General features: G+C 37.7%; 1 protein-coding gene across 14 annotated transcripts in view; it reads right to left on the minus strand.

Annotated features, from left to right (window-relative positions):
- Positions 1-19871, minus strand: part of PTPRM (protein tyrosine phosphatase receptor type M) — a 463481-nt gene that overhangs the window by 162007 nt on the left and 281603 nt on the right. For 10 of the 14 annotated variants that reach the window (XM_069004459.1, XM_069004462.1, XM_069004458.1 and 7 more), the window contains one exon: positions 16352-16426. The exons of the other annotated variants lie outside the window; for them this stretch is intronic. In XM_069004459.1, the coding sequence (XP_068860560.1) occupies positions 16352-16426 (75 nt within the window). The remainder of the gene's footprint in view (positions 1-16351; positions 16427-19871) is intronic. 14 annotated transcript variants of the gene reach the window in all.

Below are 19871 nucleotides of genomic sequence, written 5' to 3' on the forward strand. Positions count from 1 at the left end.
TAACCAGGATATTCTGGGATGGAGAGTACTTCTGAATGCCCACAGCTACACTTTTGGCCTACATCTTCAAAACTCCTTGACAGGAGGAATGACAGAAAAACCTGCCAGAAAAGGTAATAACCATTAATCAAAACATATCTAGAGCTAACTGCAGGAACCAGGTTCTTTGGAAAGGTACTTTGCATGAGTGATAAATCAGAGAAGATGATGTGCTGCCTCTTCCTGTGCCCAGTCCCACAAGAGTATCAGTTTGATAAAAATACACACATACTGTTCCGAATTGGTAAAATCCTTTCTTTGTATGAATAAAGACAAAAATCTGACTTTGTGTTTTCTTCAATACAGATTCATAAAATTCTGTTATAAACTGTCCTATTTTTATTTTCCTGTATCATGTACAAATAATTTTGCTAAATTCTATATTGCTGTACTCTTCACAGCACTCAAAACTGCAGTAGATATTTAGAAGACATCTAGAGCACGTTCGTGCAAAAAGCAGCTGTTGAGCTGAACTTGGCCAACAGGAAGCAGGGAATCAAGTATGATGCAAATTGCAAGACTTATGAAGGACTCCAAAGCTCTTTTAAATCTAAAACCCAAGCAAGAAAGAATGTTAAGTCAAGAGCAAGTAGTATCTTTTTAGATGCAGGTTCTCAGACTGGTTCCTTCCAAAGCCTATTCTTATCGCCTTCAGGCTACCCCACCCCATTGGAATACTCATCAGTAATGACTTGTTAAAAACAATATCTGCTTTATGGTTTCATTCCTCTCGTTAAGGCTCCCAGAGTTAGTTTTGGGAATATGAGTGCTTAACAGTGAAATTAAGTACAGGCAACCAGTCACAGTACTATCCAATGTGTTCTATCTCAGTGCCTTGTCTCTCTTCAGCAGCTCATGGTCCGCAGTTCAGTGGAACCAGCTACACTTACACTACACAGAGGAGATAATAGCAAAATCGTATTCAAAGCACACACGTTTTCTGCATATGATGGAGCACAACTTCCATGAACCATGACACAAAGCATTATTCTCTTGGGAGTCATGGACAAGCTGGCAAATCCACCAGTAACACAATATCTGCAAAGAATACTACACAGGAAGCAGCACAGAACCTAACATCAGGACAAACTCCCATATTGCATCATTTATTGATTATCCAACTGAGGAACCATCTCAAATTGTCTATGAAAAGCACTGTAATGCCACTTGGAGTTAAAAATAGGATAAAGCTTCTCATAGTGATGAACTCAGCTGTACTCACAATAGAGATTGTCTTAAACTGGAAGCATGATGCCTAACAAGCCTTTTAAAAACTCCTATCATTAATTATTATAAAATAATATTGGCATTATCTCAATTCTCCTTTATTTCCATTCAGCTGACATGAATGGAATTTTATTTGCTGACAAAATGTTGCTTCATTCTTGGTGTTAATGGGTTCTAGAATCTATTTGGGCAAATGAAAAGAACTTTCCACCTTTCACCTTTCTTGAACATTCCTTGAGTCTTTTAGTATTAGAAATTTGGGATTAACTTTCTGCATTTTATTTAATGCCACTTATTCCTTTAACATACCTCAGCTTTTCTACAACTGGATTTTAGAAATTTGCTGTGTTCTAATCCACTCTTCATCCCCCTTAGCATTGTTTGGTTTTATTTCAGCATCAGATGGACACTGAAAGTTTTTTACAGTGCATTGTTTACAATGAAACATGCACCCCTTTCTTCAGTGCAATGTTCAGATTTGAACCCTTTACAAATTAAAAGCCATTCAAATGTACATTTTAGCATTTATCAAGACTGAAATTTGAGTTAGTACTACCACTTCATTCAGTTTGCTTTTGTCCCGCTGAAACTCTTCGTAGTCCTATATGAATTTTGCTAACTCACACCATCTAGCATCGTAATCAAGAGCTGCTGCCCCAACACTGACTCTTCCATGCATTTAATAAACATACCACACAGCATTTAATATTAGATCCTAAAGTGCATTAGCTATGACAAGCAGTGTCACTTTACCTCTGTGTGGTTTCTGTCTGATAGGTAGATGTTGATGGAGTGATATTTGCCTCTCACCTCATAATTACCAGCTAACTGACTTTTAACCCATACCCACACAGGCAATTGCACTGGCACCACGGAGAGAAGGGTGCTAAGGGGATCAAGGCAACTTTGGGCAAGTTCTGAAATTCATTTTGCCTCCTAATAAACTGCAATGTCCATTTGTGGATTTGGTTTTGTCTCTATGTTTTTAAGAGAGATTTGGAAAAGTACTATTGCAAGCCTAAAAAAAAAAAAGGTGCTGTGATTTCTCTTTTAACTGCTGTACTGACAGATGCTAAAAATATTGAGTGAAATGTAATCTTTCATTACAGAAACAGTGTTACCTACACACTATTTTATCATGATGATCAAGTCTTGGTGTTTTATTTCTTTATTTTATTATTGTTGTTTCAACCACTTTGTTTGACACAGTAATTTTTCATTTCCTTGACTGCCCTAGAGCCTTTAAGAATATAGCTACGAGACTAATTCTGTGTTTCCAGTAAAACATCTGTATTTAATGAAAACAGGTCTTTAAGTTAATGCCAACAACTGAGCTATGCCCACTGCAACACTGGATCTAATGATTTATTTGGATTTTTTTGTTCATTTTACTTTTAAGATTTTGATTCTACCCTGGAATACAGACAACTGGCTTCAAGCCTTGCACAATAACCTCACTTCTGTTTTCTAAGACTGTCTAGGCTAGTGGAGCCTCAAGAATCAAGGCCAAACTGACACACACATTGTGATGAACCTCTCGAACGACAATAGGTCACTAAAGAGCAGCGAGCGCAGCCCAGCTCAAGGGAACTGCTTAGAAAATGAAAGGATAAGGAGATGTTTCCTGCCAGTTTAAAAAAGATTAAGGTGCTGACTTTGGAGAATCTTTCTTGATGAAAACAAACTAGAGTGCTTCCTGCCAGAAGTGAAAAACAGAGATACACTTACAGATAAACCCTAAGGGGCTGCAAAACCCAGCAAAGTATTTCCCCAGGCTTCCTGTGCTGAATACAGTGGAAGACAGTAACATTGCTTGGTTCCACACCCTTAGATATTTACCTTTCTAGTAATTTTCAGAAACTACAATTTCCCTTTACTGACTGATTTCCCCATTCTTTGTGGCTCTCCCAACAGTAGCATTTCAAATGTGAAATACCTTTTTTTCCCTTCACTTAGAAAGAATGGCATTTAGCTGGCCTGACATGACTTTTCCACATAGATTCCATTTTGTTCCCTACTTTGAAAGCCCCAGTGATAATATTTTTAAGTAGTACCTACGAAACATCTGAAGATAGTATTTCACTTTTTTACTCTCAGACCTATTCCATTAACTTTTTCTTAATATTGGAATCTCCTCTGAAGTTTAGTCATTACTCTGACAGTTCATGGCATCTTACTTCCTCTTCAGAATGAGAACTGAATTATATTCTAGTTGCTAATATCCAGTGTCTGCCAGAGTTTGAATTCTTAAATGACTTTTTGCAGCTAAATTTCTATTTCCACACAATGGGTTAGAAGGCTAGGTAAAAAAAATCCCTCCTCTCTCTTTGAAGAATTTCTAGCTCTGCCACTTCCTTTGGCGGAAAATTTCCCTTTCCTTTCTCACTCAGAAGGCACAAGTATCATGTTATCATCAACCTCAAAACTTCATAAAGAATAATCTCTTGTAGGTAGCTTATGGATAGAAAAGGGTGCAACAGAACTACTTTTCACTAAAATGAAAGCTAAGCTGAATGAACTATGTAAGCAAAATAATCATTCTTTTACCTTATATGCACCACTATCTTGTTTTTCAAGAACAATGAAAATGTTTTCCAGTAAAAGAAATGGACCTCTACCAAACTGAATAAACACTCTCTCTCCTTCTCTCTTTGTAAACGAACATTTGGACTTGCTTTTCAGTATTTCTTTCCCCCAAAGAATGTACTTAGAAATGACTGACCATTTTACAGAATAGAATGACCAATAAAATAACATTGGCTCAACATTCTAGGAGCTGCTGGTTGTACTTACAAAGAGGGGGGTAAGATTAAAGCTGTTACTAGTAAAACTAGCTAAAGATTGTTTTGTCTAAAGCAGTCTTTAAAAAATGCAGATGTTTCTTCTTCTATTTGAGTCAACAAATAATCCCTTCCATTACTTAGCTAGACCAGTTTCATTTTATTTCTCCCACTCCAGGCTGACCATAGTTCCTGCCTTTTGTACTTCCTTTCTGCAGCTTTGCACTCTCAAAAGGTACTTGGTTGGTAAGACACTTGCAAGCCTTTCCAACTGCATTTCATCCACAGGTGTTCCAGTGACTGATGTAATAGCTAACCTTACAAGGCTTTAAAGTAATAATACAGTTAGTTCAGATCATCTTATTTTCCAGTCAAACTTGAAATTAACTTTTGAGTTAGTAACTACCCTGTGATTTTTTTTATGCAGGCAGTGAGATTCAACTATCACATCTCAGCACCTATTTTTGAGTTATTTCATAGAGTGAGTCAGGAAAATGAAACATTATATCCCTGTGTGACAGTTGCACTGTGATTAGGTGGCAGAAATCATGCAAAATGGTGCAAGGCAGAAGGGAGGCAGAGAGATATGATGCTTCCTTGGAACACCCATCACGAGGATCCTATTGTCCCTGCCACAAAACGAGAAGACTGAAAAGATCAGAGAACTTGGCTTTAAAGACTCTGCCCACGCTCTCCAAGGACAACACAAATTACAGAGGCTACTATCATTATTACTCTCTATTATTTGTATGATAGTAGGAGCTAGAAGCTGTAAATCAGACTGGGAGCCCCACTGTGCTAAGAACAGAGCAGGCACACAGCTAGGCAATCTTTGCCACTAAAAGCACACTATCTAGCTGAGCTAGGCTGTAATAGGCAGGTGTAGCAATCACAGGGGGAAGGGGGAGGCAAAAATCCCTAAGAAGATGCATTTGCAACACCCAAATAATTCTATCCTTCCTGCTCTTTTAGCTAGCTGGCATCACTCAGCATTTTCAGTTAGTGCCACAGTAAAAACAGATCTTCCGGAGTGATTTGAGGGACAGACTTTTTGTATTTATTGATAATGTTGTTTGGGGTGTTTCATGGAAGAAAGCAACACAGAAGTTCATAAACATAAAGGTAGGAAAAGCAGAGTTGCCAAAGTAAAGGGCTGGGATGAAAGGCAGTATGACAAAGTAAGGAAGAACATTAATATGTCTGAGCTAGTATGAAAAGAGATGCTCCACAGAGGTAGGTCCTTATAAATGTCAAATGACCAACAGGAAACACAATCCTGTATCACAAACTGCAAAACACACTGCAACAGGGCAGCAGTGCAAAATGTCCTGTTTCCTCCAGAAACTTCCTCAGCATTTCTCCCCTCATCTCACCCATGGCTGCAGAAAATGGTACCCTCATTTATAAATCTGCAGCAGCAGCAGCATTACCGATGCTGTGAGAGACAAGCCAGTCCGACGCTTTTATTTGAGTTTCAAGTTCATTCCAGATGCCAGGATTTGAGCCTGTCTTGGAGAAGACCCAAAACACATACAGATCTGTAGATGAAATGAATTACCACCCCAGCTCTTCTGTTTATACTGTAAGTGACTGGCATTCAGTCCTCATCTGCTAGCCAGCATGTATTCTGCTAACAAAGTCTTTGTTTAATTACTCCTGGTAGAACTCCAGCTAGGAGAGTTTGTTCTCCCTTGCCATCCTCATTGTTAGCTTTCCAATCAGTGCTCCTCGTTCTCCTTCAAAAATGCAGATTTTTGTCCATATGGTAGAAGTTACAAGGTATTGTTGGGCAGAGTACACTTTGTGCCAGAAGGTGGTTTTGATCAGCATTTTTTCAGTTTTCTCTCTCTACCCCATGTCTTGAATATATTAGTTTTGCAAATGTCGCAAGAGCAAGGTCCGTTTACTTCTCGTTCTACGTATCTTTTCCTTTCTGTTCCTGGTTTCTTTTGGAAATGCTCATGGTATAAACTGCTTTTCCTACATGGCAGAGACTATGTTTTCCTTCTGTTTTGCTAAGCATAGGTGCCATTTGAGTGTTGAAATCAACATAGCCTGATTTTCTCTCCTATGATGTGCTCACCAATCTATTTTTTTAAAGTCTGGGAAAGAGGGCAAGCAGCACTTACATTTTAGCAGGAGAGTATTTTCTTTGCAATTTATGATCATCATCACAATACATAACTGCTGCGTACAGATCCTCTTAAAAAAAGTTTTCTGTACTTCCATAGGACAACCATGTTGATTTGGTGTATTTCTTATTTGGTGACTTTTTAAATGCAGCAAAAAACCAGACTTGTTAGAAGGTCTGTGGCAAGAAGGGAGTATCAAAATAAGGCTCTGCCATGTAACAATAGTTATGAATTATTAATTTTGTTTGTGATATTCTTTAGGAAAATGTAAATATACATGACAAAGAACTGCATGAAAAGACATGCAAAGAACTACTTCACTGATGAATACAACTCATTTAACTGACTATCAAATGAACTGTGTCTCTCACTGGTGGATGATTCATGTTGGTGCATGTGAGCAGAAAGACTTTTTTGGTTAAATATCAGCATTTCTGGTTGTCAGGAATAACAGCATACTTTACATAACATGCCCAAAACAAATGAAGTTCCCAGTTGGGCACATACCTTTTGGTCTCATCCCAATCTATTTTTAACAGGATTTTAATCCAGACTATTTAGACTGGATTTTTTCTGGAGACTGTGGTTTTTTTTAAAAAAAGACTTAAAAAAAGCAAGCAAGTCTCGATGAACAGCTCATTTCCTCCTTTGAAACAAAGCCACCAACCTTTCTGCTAGCCCTTCTTTGCCTTTTTCTTTCAATCAAAGAAATTTAAATAATTAAAATTCATAAAAATTTTCCTCTCTAGTGGGCACCCAAGGAGTTGGAAGACCTCATTTATTCTGGAAAAAAGTGTAAGCTCTCACACTTTAATAGCACTGAGATCATTAAGGGATGTTTAAAGCACACTCAATAGCTATACCACAGCCAGAAATTATTAACAAGTTCTGAATATACAGACACAGTGTATCTCCTTCTTGGAAATAAATAATTTACTAAGGAAAAAAAATATAAAGTCTTTGGAACTTAAAGCTTTCAAATGGCCCAAAAGGGTACTCCCACACACTTTAGTTTATTTTGTGAAGGAAAAAGGGTGGTTACATATTTATAAGTACTCACTATGTGTGGCCAAAGAAGCAGCCACAGTGGTGCACATCACAGATCTCTATGCCGAAACAGGGAAAATTCATGGCAGTGTATCTGAAAACAGACTCCACCACTGAAATAAAAGCTAAAATTCTCCTGACTTCCGTGGAGAGGTGAAACTGGGCTTCTTTACCAATTGCTCTCTGACTACACAAACATAACAATGGCCAAATATGATGAGACACAAATTTCTAATCAAGATTGACTGAGCAGTAATGAGAATATACTTGTCTCAAATTAGCTGTATGCATGCAGGTCTCATACTGAATAAGGATGAAGAGGTCTGAGAAAAGAGGCTGAAAAGTTTCAACGAGGGTTGAAACTTTAGGTGTCTCCGTACTTTGAAATACACAGCTTGTTCTCAGCTGATGCTCTCTGAAAGAGGCCCCACTTGTAGGCATTGGAAGTGCAATTGCATCTTATAGCCCTGACTTCTGTGAACAAGAAGAGGTACATAACGTACAACAAGGGTAGCCTTTAGACCTAAAACATTTGATTTTATGGTTTTTGACACAGCCTCAAACCAACAGTACTCAGAGTAGAAGAGTAACTCTCTCAAATTAGCTCTAAGGAAATGAAAGCAGACAGTCCAGACTGATCCTGTCCACACATAACACATCTTCTAAATGAGTCAGCACCACTTTCAGACCATCCCTATAGAAGAAGTGGACAATTTATCATCAACCCCACCAAGGATATTTGAGTTTCACCTATTGCTGAAGGAGACTTCTCGTGGACTCTCGTGCTTTCAACACCAGATCTACTCCTGAAAGTATACTGAGACGTGACAAGAAATACCAGATATCACTGAAAATTCATTTCAGCTATTTCCGAGAAACAGGAAAGATATGAAGCCTGAAGAGGACTCTGCCCTCTTCAGGGGAGATAAAATGTGGTTTTCTAGTACTCAACTGGCCTTCACCAAGCAGGGAAGACACGAAATCAGATCACTGTAATGTTTCTGGAGCTGACCTACTTAGGGTGAAACTCAGCTACAGAACTAGATGCTTTTGGCCTGGACAAACACAGCTGTTTTATTTTCCATCCCTGAATGCAAGGGATCCCATCCAGCACAGGAACAAAGCAACCTGAAGCTATGGGTAAGAAGCAGTAGAATGAGGTATCATCCCCTGATATTGCTGTCAGCCAAGGACTTGAGCAGAGGAACACTAATGAACAAATGGAAAGTCAGTGAAGGCATGGGTTACTTTGCCATTAAGAGGAAGGGGGCAGAGGATAATGCAGTATCCCTGTGGGAGGTCTGAACACCCATGGATGTTTTGGCCTGTGCTGCCACTGGCTCACAGATGAGGTTGACATTCCTGGTGACTTCTACTACCAGCCTCCCTTCACACTGTAATCCTTATGAAGGACTCTTCAGAAGTCCTTCAAAAACAATCACACTTGGAATTTACTTATCATTACTCACTATCCACATATTTTCTTGAAAGAAAGCATAACATAGTTCATTCTACTAAGAAATAAATGGAATTATACATGTAATGATGCATGCAGAAATAGAAAAAATATGTTTGTGATAAATTTATAAAACGTAGGAAAAAAGACACATGACTTTTTTCTTTTAAAGCATTTTTAAAGCATTTCAGAGTCAACACTGTTTTGGGGCAGGAAGGTTGGATAGAGGAACTGGAAAGGAGAATCAGCACAACAAAGGGAAAATAATCACAGAATTCTGAATCTGTCTTTGTGCCAATACAGTGTAGCAGTTCTGTTCACATTTCAGAAATGTTTACAGTATTGCCATTAAAAAAGCCTAGTCAGACTGAAATAATGTTGAACGCACCAATATTCTACTACAGGGACAGGAACAGACTAGGCCTCTTCTGAGTAGTTATCACTGAATTACATTTTGTTTTTCATATATTGCCTGGAGGTTTTAGGGGTTAAAGGAAAATCTAAACTTGTCCTATTTGATTAAGAATGCCTCAAATAGTCATTTTTATCATGAACTCTTTTCACTTTTAATTATTGACACATTTACTCATAACCAGAAGTGGTCTGATTCAATGACAGCACACTGAAAAGTGCAACTATTTTGCATCAAAAAGGTTTATAGGATACTTTGTTTGCTTCTGACCAATTAGAATTTACTATTTTTCCTTTGTTTCACTTCGTGCTTCCAATGTGAACTCAAAAGCTTAAACAGAACCTGATAGTACTTATTTCTCCTCTTGACAGCTTAAAACCATGCAAGACACCAGCTTCTGCTCACTTTTATGGAAAACTTTCATTTACACGGGAATTTTCTATGTACACAAAAACTTCTTAGTGCTCAGCACTAACAGAAAATCAGATGAAGGGAAGGAAATGAAAATTAAATTTTTTGAAAAATAGAGACTTGAAAATGGACAGATATACCTGAATGCCTTTCTCAGAGCTCTAAAATCATTAGTTCTTGTAGTCAAACTCCCATTACTGCAGAAAATAATATTTTCTGTTCTGAAACAGAAATTTTCTGTTTTGAAACATGTCTGAAGAAAGAGGTGTTAAAAACTCATCAATAACTACAGTTGTGGCTTACAGTGTTGAATTGTTACTACAAAGAGACAAATGTGGCTTAGATATTTATTAAGATTTCAGTTATTTCAAGGAATCTGAATTGCTGAAACATTATTTTACCCAAGACAGTATGTTCTGTAACTTTTGCTTAAAGTTGACAGTATTACTCTCCTCTCTGCTGCACTGTTCTATTTAACTGTCACACATTTGAATTTTCATCTGTACATTAAAACAGAGGCAATCCATATAATATTGCCTTAAATATTTGTTAAACTCTCCAGTGGTACAAACATCAGATTTGTAGATTCCAAGAACTACAGGTTATTTTACCCACAACTGGTGCCATATTTTATTTCAACTTAAAATTCTAATTGCTTAGTCTTTTATGAATACAGTCAATAACTACAGAAACATTGAAATTCACAGGGTTTTTTAGCTACTAATTATATCTCTGAGTTTCTTTGTCTTTCCTTGTCTCTCCTTAATTTTTCATTGTGGTACATACAAAACATGTTCTGCTTCAAATATAAAAATGAGAGCTGTATTTTTTTAATACAGAAATGAAATAACACACTATATGACACCTATGCTCTAAAAAATACCTACTGGTATTTTCACTTTGTTTTAGGTTTTCTGCTTCTCTGTACATTGCTGATGTTGAAACATTTTGAAGTAGATGTAATATTGACCAGTACCAGTACTACACAGATGGCAGAGATTCCTTCAGTTTGTGAAGAATTTATCCTGGTCATTTCATTCATATCATTACTTTCATGACTGGGTTTTGTGCTTCCATTCTCTGTAATGAGATTAAGAAAAGTACCCTCTCGCTCCAGACCAACCTCAAGCAGCCTCACAGATATCCTGACATGAAGATTACACATTACTAAGAAAATAGATTATTTTTTAAGCTAGGATGAATCAGACCCATCTTTAGTGGCTTTCATTAAATTTGGATGACTGTCTTCATGAAAGAGCTATTAGACACTTGGAATCGTATTTTCTCTCAGCTATATACTGGAATGCTCAAACTTCCACATTGGTTTTGTACTTGGGAATATAACACAGCTCCTGCAACAACTGACTATTACCTCTGTGGCAACCAACTTTTCAACTCCTCTGAATAAAAGACAAACTGTATCTACAGTGGAAAACAGGCCTAATTAGGCTACTCGTCCTTCCTAAAGCATAGGGAAAGGTTGATACTTTCTTCTCGTTCATGGGATCTTCTCCAGCTGTTCCTGTCCCATGTCTGTAACACGCTGGCTCTGGCAGTACAGTGCCAGGTGGGCTGAAGAACCCACACCTCCTTGGCCAACCACAAGCACCAATGGCCACAGCAAAACTGCTGATATGACCCCCTGCAGTTTATCCTTCCTATTCTACTTACACAGGGGAGTTGGAAGGGTCCCACTTCCAGAGAACATTAAAAGAACTATTTATTATTATTACTTTAAAACATTAAATGGAGTACTTAATACAACTAATAAAATCACACTGATAACCAACTTCTAATCAGCTTGTGTTCTCTATTGTGTAGAGATGGCATTTGTATTATGGGTTTTTTCCCCATTTGTGAAATGTTATTAGCATTATTTTTATACCTTCTTTGTCTTACCATTTAACTTTAGCTCATCTTCAGGTGCTCTGTGGAAAATGCACTTATGTTTAAAAGCATAGATGCTGTGGCTGCACTGTGTCACAGAAAACCTGACATTTGACTCTGTAATGTACTAGGGGAAATAAAACAGAGAAAAGGAAACAGCAGCTCCCATGGCACTCCTGTATCCTCTTAACATTTTCTTGTAACTATACTGTTTTATAGATGAAACTGTCACTGCAAAAATGACAAATATAACACATAAAAGAACAAAAATGGGCAATAAATCACAAGTGACACTCCAGCCCATTGAAATGCATTCAGCCAGTGCTGCAGAAAGCAGGAACATTTCCTTGTTTTGCATTCTACCCAGCTGAGCAAGAGGACCAGAATCCTTGAACAACTGGTACAACAATCACTGGGGCCATCACGTAAAAACAGGCTTAGAATTTCACTTTGGAGAGTCAGATCCATTCTCATTCTGCTTTCCTTGTCACTTGACCTTGCAACACTACTGCTCTATGGCTTTGACATTACAGCACACAGGTGCTCATTCTCTCCTGGATAACTATCCACAACTCCCACTAGTTTAAATGTTGTCCAGAAGTATCAAGACAATAATAAACTTCTAAAATGGTGTATTGAACCTGCAGACAGATATATCTGCACAAAGGTTTGTTGTTACAGACAGCACTCCTGTCTCAACTAGGAAATAGTGGGTTCTACATTGCCCAAAATAGCACGTCAAGTTTCAGCATGTCAGAATACATCTAAATCAATGGTTCAGGATGGAGAAAAAATGAATGTGAATGTCTGTCCAGCCCATGTTGGTACACCTCAGATGCATTGTAAAGCACAACAAATGAGGTAAAAAGCAAAACACTCCTTCTCAAATCTATGCTGTTGGTTTTGTGTGAATAAACAAACTGTGTTTTCAGTAATGCAGTACAAAACTGGAGTGAATCCCTTGACATAAAAAAAATCCATGAAGTTGAGATATAATCAATCAAAGATTTCAGTTTATTTTTTTCACTTTTACAGTGGAATGGCTGAGAACAGAATGTGACCCAGAATACAGCAATAGATCTTGCTATGTACTGAATGCACATCTGAAGAAATGGGTACATTTTATTATGGTGCTAACTTCAAAAGGGAGAAGAAAACAACTGGCATTATTTTATGACTGCTTTTAATTTGTTTATTAAATATGGTGATCATCTAGACCTTAAGGTATGCAGGGTAAAAATAATTTAAGTTTTAAGCTTTTGCCCCTCTCTTTTGAAAAGAAAAAAATCTTCCCAATTGTTAAGTATCAGTTACTTTATAAAACTTCTGACAGATCTTGCTGCATTTGATTTGTATCAAGAATTTAATGTAGGAAGAATGTACAATACAGAACTCTCTCTTGCAGCTGGATGTGTAATTAACAATGGGTCGTAAAAAGGGCGTTCTATGGAAATCAGTCTTAATAATATCCAGGGAAGTAGTGGCTGCTCCACTAAATCACAAATGGAAATACTTTAATTTAAGTAGCTCAGACATATTTCAACAATTAAGAAAATGCCTGAAAGAATGAACACCCTAATCATGATTCCAAGCATGCTATTTTATCAGAATGCAGAGAGAACAAAATATATGAGGGCCAAGTGAATACCAAATATGGCCAATTTAAACCTATTAGATGAAGTGTCTCTTAAGAAATACTGCAACAAACTGCAAATGATTTCAGTCTGTCTCAGAAAGATGGATTTATTAAATTTTAAAGTTAAGATCATACAGTCACATTTGTATGTGATAAGTTTTTTGATAACATTCTACATGATTTCAACTGTATGTTAAACCATATTTGTTATGAAAACATGGAGATGGTATCATGAGTACTACTATGCTTCATGCCTTCTTTCCTGGCAGACAGGTGTAAGATAGATATTCTCCCTGTCTGTTGGAGGACAGGGTCAACTGAGTGGATTTCAAGTTAGTTACTTTTTGTAAGGTAACACTGAAAGCTAAACACTATCTCCCAAATTTGAATTACTCAGCTACTAAGTTATTGAATCACTGATAATAATGTATTGACTAACAACACTAATTTCCCTGGTTTGGCTTCTAAGAGTCAAAATCACACAGCTGCTTTTATACTAGCTTATCTTATGTTATAACTCAAGAACAGCTACACTGTAGGTATTTAAGTGCAACTGAAAGGAAAAGTTCTCTTTGCTACATGCTGCAAAGGCAAACTGGAGTGGCTGTCAAGATATTTAGGGCAACTAGGCAGTAATCCTATAAATGGAAGACCTATTATTTTTATATGAAAAAGGAAGGAGAAAGGAAGGACAAAGAGAAACTAATAATACATTGTTTATAAACTGCACCAGTAAGAGGCAAGATGAGTTGATGACGAGGATGGAGGAAATGAGTGCAAGCAGAACTGGGTTGAAAGCTGAGCTGTATTATCATGATATTTGTGAAGAGGAAGACCTTTCAAATTTGGTAATGATATTCAGGAATGCAGCCAAGATTTTAAATTTCCATTATGCAAGAAGCATCAACTTCCAATGTAAAGAAACTCGAAAATGCCATCCTTGACCTTCCCACTACCAGTTATGTATCCTCCTCAAATGCTAAAAGAGGAAACTAATTTCTTGATCTCAAATGTAATTACTTTGGTTCTGAGCAAAGAAGTGAGGAAAAGGCACTGAACAGAAAATTCTAAGTGAAATTTAACAGTTACAGCTGTAGGGCTTGTGGTAACTACAGTTACAAACAGCCCTATACTTTCACATAAACAAATCCTTTTACGTGTAAATCCTTTCCATGGTCTTGAAATTTATAGGAGAAAAATGTGGGGACAATGTGTGTCACTCCCAGCTCCCTCATGTGTGGTCCAGCTTCTATAAACCTCCTTTAAGAAAACCTTTGTGTTTCTCATGGATACTGCAGATCCCACTACTGCTGTACTGCCCTGAAGTTGAAAAGCCTGCCCTAAGGAACTCTAGACAGGGTGTCTCTCTAGAAAAACAGGAATTCTTGTTGCTGTCATGGGACAACCATGTGGGCGGGGTGAGGTTTCTGCACTCATTATTGCAGTTGTGGCAAATGAAAAGGAGAAAGATGTTTTCTTTCCTTTTGAGCACAGTCTTTCAAACATGAGATGGGGTTGGGAACATGATGAGGGGATTTCAAAGGCTTTCTAATACATTTCACAGATAGCCATACATGCTGGTGGCAGGTATAATTTGATATTTTTCACTATAAAATTAGATTCTGGTAGAACATTTTTATTTTTTTTCGTGAAAAAGGAAACAAGTCACAGATCTGACAGACAACCACAGACTGCCAATGCCACCAGTGACAAAGCAATGAAATACTTTGCCAGCAATCCTATGCTAGCCATGTATCTTTTCTCTCACTGTTAACTACTGTAGCCATCTCCTTCTTATGGAACAGGCATGTCTCCAGGGTTACCTAAAGCTACCCAGTTTTGCATTGAAACAAATAAAAAAACAAAACAAGAAAAATATTTCATTCTCCACATGGAAAAATATGTAAGCTTATTTGAATCCTGTGATGAAGAAATCAACACTTGTTGAAGTTCAAGGCTATGGAAGAGATCTTGTCTCTTCAATGCTTTATTTGAATTGTCAAGTAAAAAAATAACTGAGGTATAAAAATGGATGCAGACACAGCTTCTGCCAAGCAGCAGTAACAAGAACAAGCTACTTCCTGGCATCACATAAGTATGTTATTCTGGTTAGTTCATCTGTTATTACAGAATAAAAGTATACATGCAGCAATTTTGTCTTGGTTGACAAGGTAGCTTGGGCATTATGAATCACTCAGCTTTTTTATTGTAACACATATCCCAGAATTAAAAGTATAGCAGACATGCCACTAATCCTCTTATCTCCAGCTGAATCTGGACACTGCCTCTTATTGACTGTAGCAGTATCCAGATACCAGACATCTGAACTCGTCCTCATCTCTTAGACACCCTAGTAGCAACATGGTAACAACATGCTTCCCAAGGAACTATGACAGTATCCTTCAAAAAGGCAATGATTTTATTATACACTAAAAGCTGATGGACTAGATTTACATCCTCCATTAGATATTTCATCACACTTACTTCACGTTATAGAGCTTTTAATGCTCTTTGGTTCTGTTTGAAAATAAAGATGTTTGCAAAACCCTAAAAGGTTTTATGCATGGGTTTATTTCCTAACAAAATGAATAATTTCCCCAGCTTCATAAGGATTTTCTGGTATATTCTGAACCATCCTTCAAGCCACATACAGCCTAACAGTGGTTTCACTTGAGTACTGACTCTACTTTGACAATGAGTTTTTTAAATACTTAAGTCTTGCTCATTCTCATATGTCACATGCTAGGTTATTTTATTTTAATCCTAGAACTCACGTATGACATAATAAAAAGGAATCTATTTTATTTCTTTATTTTGTTTCATATTGAAATTTTGCCAGAAAATATGATCTTCCCAACATTACACAGAAAAAACCTGAATCCACTAATACTAGATCTTTGTCCTAACTTCCACATGCAACTCTTGAGCCTAAATTATTTACAAATTCTAGTGTCTTGATCTAATAACAGAGAAAAAAATAAACAGGTACACACATACATATCTATATTCAAACTTTCATTGAATTTATGGATGGAGCAAGACTAAATCTCTTTACAACATCAGGCTTGAAGGAACATTCCACAGATCACACACACAATGGGCACATGCAGCGGAGTCGTACGTACAGGGACGTGTGTGTTAAGTTTTGGTGCCAAGCACACCACTGAATTTAATGGATCTGAGGAAAAAAATTACGAACAGAAAGAAACTTTTAACATAGGAAACTTTTTTATGAGCAGAGAAGGAAGAAACTGTCAGGGAAAAGGAGCCGAAGAAAATGAGACAGAATGGGCATGATGACTCGTCTGTACTTGAACATCTGACCTGTTAGTTGGTCGTCGCCTGCAGCAGGGGCGATGCGAATGTATGGTGTTGTAAGCTGAGTCACGATTATCGCAGCTAAGGCAAAGGAAGAGTTCCAGGTCAGCATGCATGAGGGAAAAAAAAGCCAGACTGAAGCTATGCCAGCAAGAAGAATCTTGGTCAATCGTTTATTGTCTGAACTTCACAAATAAAAACAAAGAAACTCCCACAAGTTCCTTTTCATCTTCAGTTGTTAGTGTGGTTATTATGCAAATTAATAAGCTGTCGCGTGTGACTTTCATTCAGGAAAAGGACTCAAAGCACATTATTTACTGCCTTTGAGGAAACTGGAGACTCTTTGGCTCTGCTAGTCACAGCACTAGGCTTTGTAAGTGAAAACTAGCTGATTATTCAGATTACTCTAGTATGAGCTTCTCCAAGTAATTTGAGCTAGTTTCATTTTTATTTTCCTATTTCATAATACTATATTTTACCTATAATTTTTCAAGATAATTTTTACATAAAGTGTTTTTGAGCTAGTTAAGATTAATTTTTCTTGTACCCACTTGGGCCACTGTTCTGAAAATGCACACACTACACATATACTTAATGTTCAGCATACAGAGAATGATCACTGAGAGGTGGCATGGTTTTAATTAGGTATGTGTGTGAGGTCCAAGTTTCAAGTTCACAAGGAAAAGCTGAAAACCCTGAGTTGTTTGTGCCCCTGAAATATTCAGACTTTTCTGACAGAGCTATAACAACCACTGTCTGCTACAGACAACTATTACCATGGCTCACATTAATAAGATCTGTTATTTCTTTGTTTTCCAGCAGTTCTATGATTGCCTCTAAATGGTTAAGCACGCTGTGATACATATACATTAAGGAATATAAAAAAAATTAAAAGGTCAGATCCAACATGATGCAGCTGGAGAATGATGCAAAGAAAAAAATATTGGAAAATTAAGGACAAAATTATATGAAAGATCACTCATTTACATAGAACAGCCTGGGTGCTATTAGAAATGTGGCAACGAGAGAGGAAAATAGATCATCTACCATCTGCAGACAATTAAACTCAAAACTGCTGCTGCATAATATTTTGAAATATCCCTCTGCAACACTGAAATGCAGTGTTGATAGTAGCTTCTAGAGTACTGTTGCTATTGGATTCTAAATATTATAATATCCTTTTCTCTCTCATAATTAATGAAAGCCTTCCAATACCGCAAAATTAGAACAATGATGCCTCCCTCTTGAGAACTGCATTCCTAGGAGACAATCAAGATGTTTCTATCCAGACAGTGTTGTAAGTCATATCAGGAAATACAGTCTTAATATAAATCACAAACCACCACAAAGTTGATAGTAATGAACTTGGAGGAGTTTTGGAATGTTTTCAACTTAGTCTGCTGAGATTTTACAGTCATTTAGCTTGAAGAAAGAGTAGGAATATGAAAGCCGTATTTCAAGAAATGTATGACAACCATTATTACCACTGGTACAAAAAGTTATTCCTGATTTTTGTTTGTTTGTTTGTTTAATTATCTTGTCAAAAATAATGGGAGTGGAAACCCTGCAGTCTCCCCATTTGTATATACACCAAATAGTCACAGAGGTCCCAGAAGCCTTTCTCTACAGAAAACTAAGATCAGGAGACTCCACACCACAACAATGTGCTGTATGATCCTTCTGCTAACAAAGTCAGTGGCAAAGGCTTCCTCTGACTTCATCAGAAGAAGAAGGAGAACTTTCAGCTCTACAAAACCCAACATTCTCATCCTAATTTATACTTGTAATCACTGCAATCAGGATTTTTATATGATCTCTAAAAGAACACATTTAACAGAGGTTTCATTTGTAAAAATGTAATGGTCATAAAACAAGATCATTTTTTAGAAGGGTACAAGCTGAGGTTGTTTAAAATATACTCGATGAAACGAGAAAGTATTATCTACCTGCTGACCCTAGACATGCACTTGACCCAGTAGAATTAGGCTGCACTTTTCTGGAGATAGGCTGTACTCTTCTAACAGGAAGCCTGCCACTATGATAATAAGCTATCTGGTGCCCTTGGTCTCCGATACAGCAACAAGGTTTGGTGTCTGCCAGTTGAGCACATGCTTGACAGTAAAGCACATGCATTACTCCTGCTGACATCAAGGGGAGGGAAAAGTGTACTCAAGGTACAGAACAGTTCTGCTGGATCTGGGACAAGAACACTATTGTTATATTACACTTAGGTGTTTTTATTTTAATAAAAAGTAAAGTCTATGGTGGGCCATGGAATAAACACTGCATGACAGTGATAAAACTAACTCTCAATGATCTTAAGAAGGTCTTAAGAGCACCAACAACTTCCTTATCTAGAGATGAGATAATTAAAGGGAATATAACTAGCAAGTGATACAACTCTGCTGGTGACATGTTCTGAACTCCCATATTGGTCCTCAGGGCAGACTTCAAACAGGCTAACCACATATCCTTAATACACACAATGAGGGGCTGGCCAATCTCAGCTGGCTCAGTGGAGCACCTTGAGAGCTGCCTTCAGGGACCTCGATCCTAGGAAGGGCTCCTGATGCACTTGGCGCAATCCTCAAATTCCATGGGAATGGAATTGCAGGGACTCTCAAGAACCAAGCAGACAGTTGGCTGCGCTGACATGTGGGTTTTGCAGGTTGTGTTTTATGGCACAGGCCTTGACCTAGTAAAATACTTATGTGTCTACTTTGAGATGGAGTAGTTGCGACCTAGTCAAGGAGATTATCCTCTGTGCTCAAAAGTAGGTACATAATTGACTTGATCAGGGCCAGCTGGTCAGAGCATGGTGCTAAGAACACCAAGGTTGTGGGTTGAGCCCCCATATGGGCCATTCGCTTAAGAGCTGGATTCGATGATCCTTGCGGGTTCCTTTCCAATTCAGAATATTCTGTGATTCTGTGAAAGCATATGGTTTCCCACATATGTAGTAAAATCTACAGCATGTCTACTGATTCCAATGGCCTACACAAGGCTGTAGGTATTTTCGGGATCAGACCTTAATTCAAAAGAAGATTGCAGCAGTTTCATACATGAATGGCCTAAAGCACTTCCCCTAGCTTTAAAAACCACCAGACTCGAACTTCTGAAGATAAGAGAAGCCCAGATTACAAATATTTCAGGAAAGTTACTGGTGTGTGAAAACCAGATGTTGTAGTGGAGAGCATTCCCAATCTTATTTGTCAGGAGTACTACAGCGCATCCGTAGATGGACATAACAAGCACACAGAGCTTAAGCAGCTTACTGTCTAGGAGCTACACTGTAGTCTCAAAGCTCAGTGGAAAATGGTGCAAGTCTCTAAGAAATCTGACAGAGTGGTCAGAGCAGCCTTTGCTTACTGGGGTACAGACAACATGAATGCTGCACTGAGCAGTTCGTGGGGGTTGAACAGAGGGGAGGAGAATGGGAGAGGACAATTTTATGTCTTTTCCCAATGCAGGTATAGTGAGAGTCAGAGACCTACAGACACAGAGCATTTTTGCTATTTTATTCTAA

This window comes from Aphelocoma coerulescens, chromosome 2, assembly GCF_041296385.1.
Source record: "Aphelocoma coerulescens isolate FSJ_1873_10779 chromosome 2, UR_Acoe_1.0, whole genome shotgun sequence".
Classification (NCBI taxonomy): domain Eukaryota; kingdom Metazoa; phylum Chordata; class Aves; order Passeriformes; family Corvidae; genus Aphelocoma; species Aphelocoma coerulescens.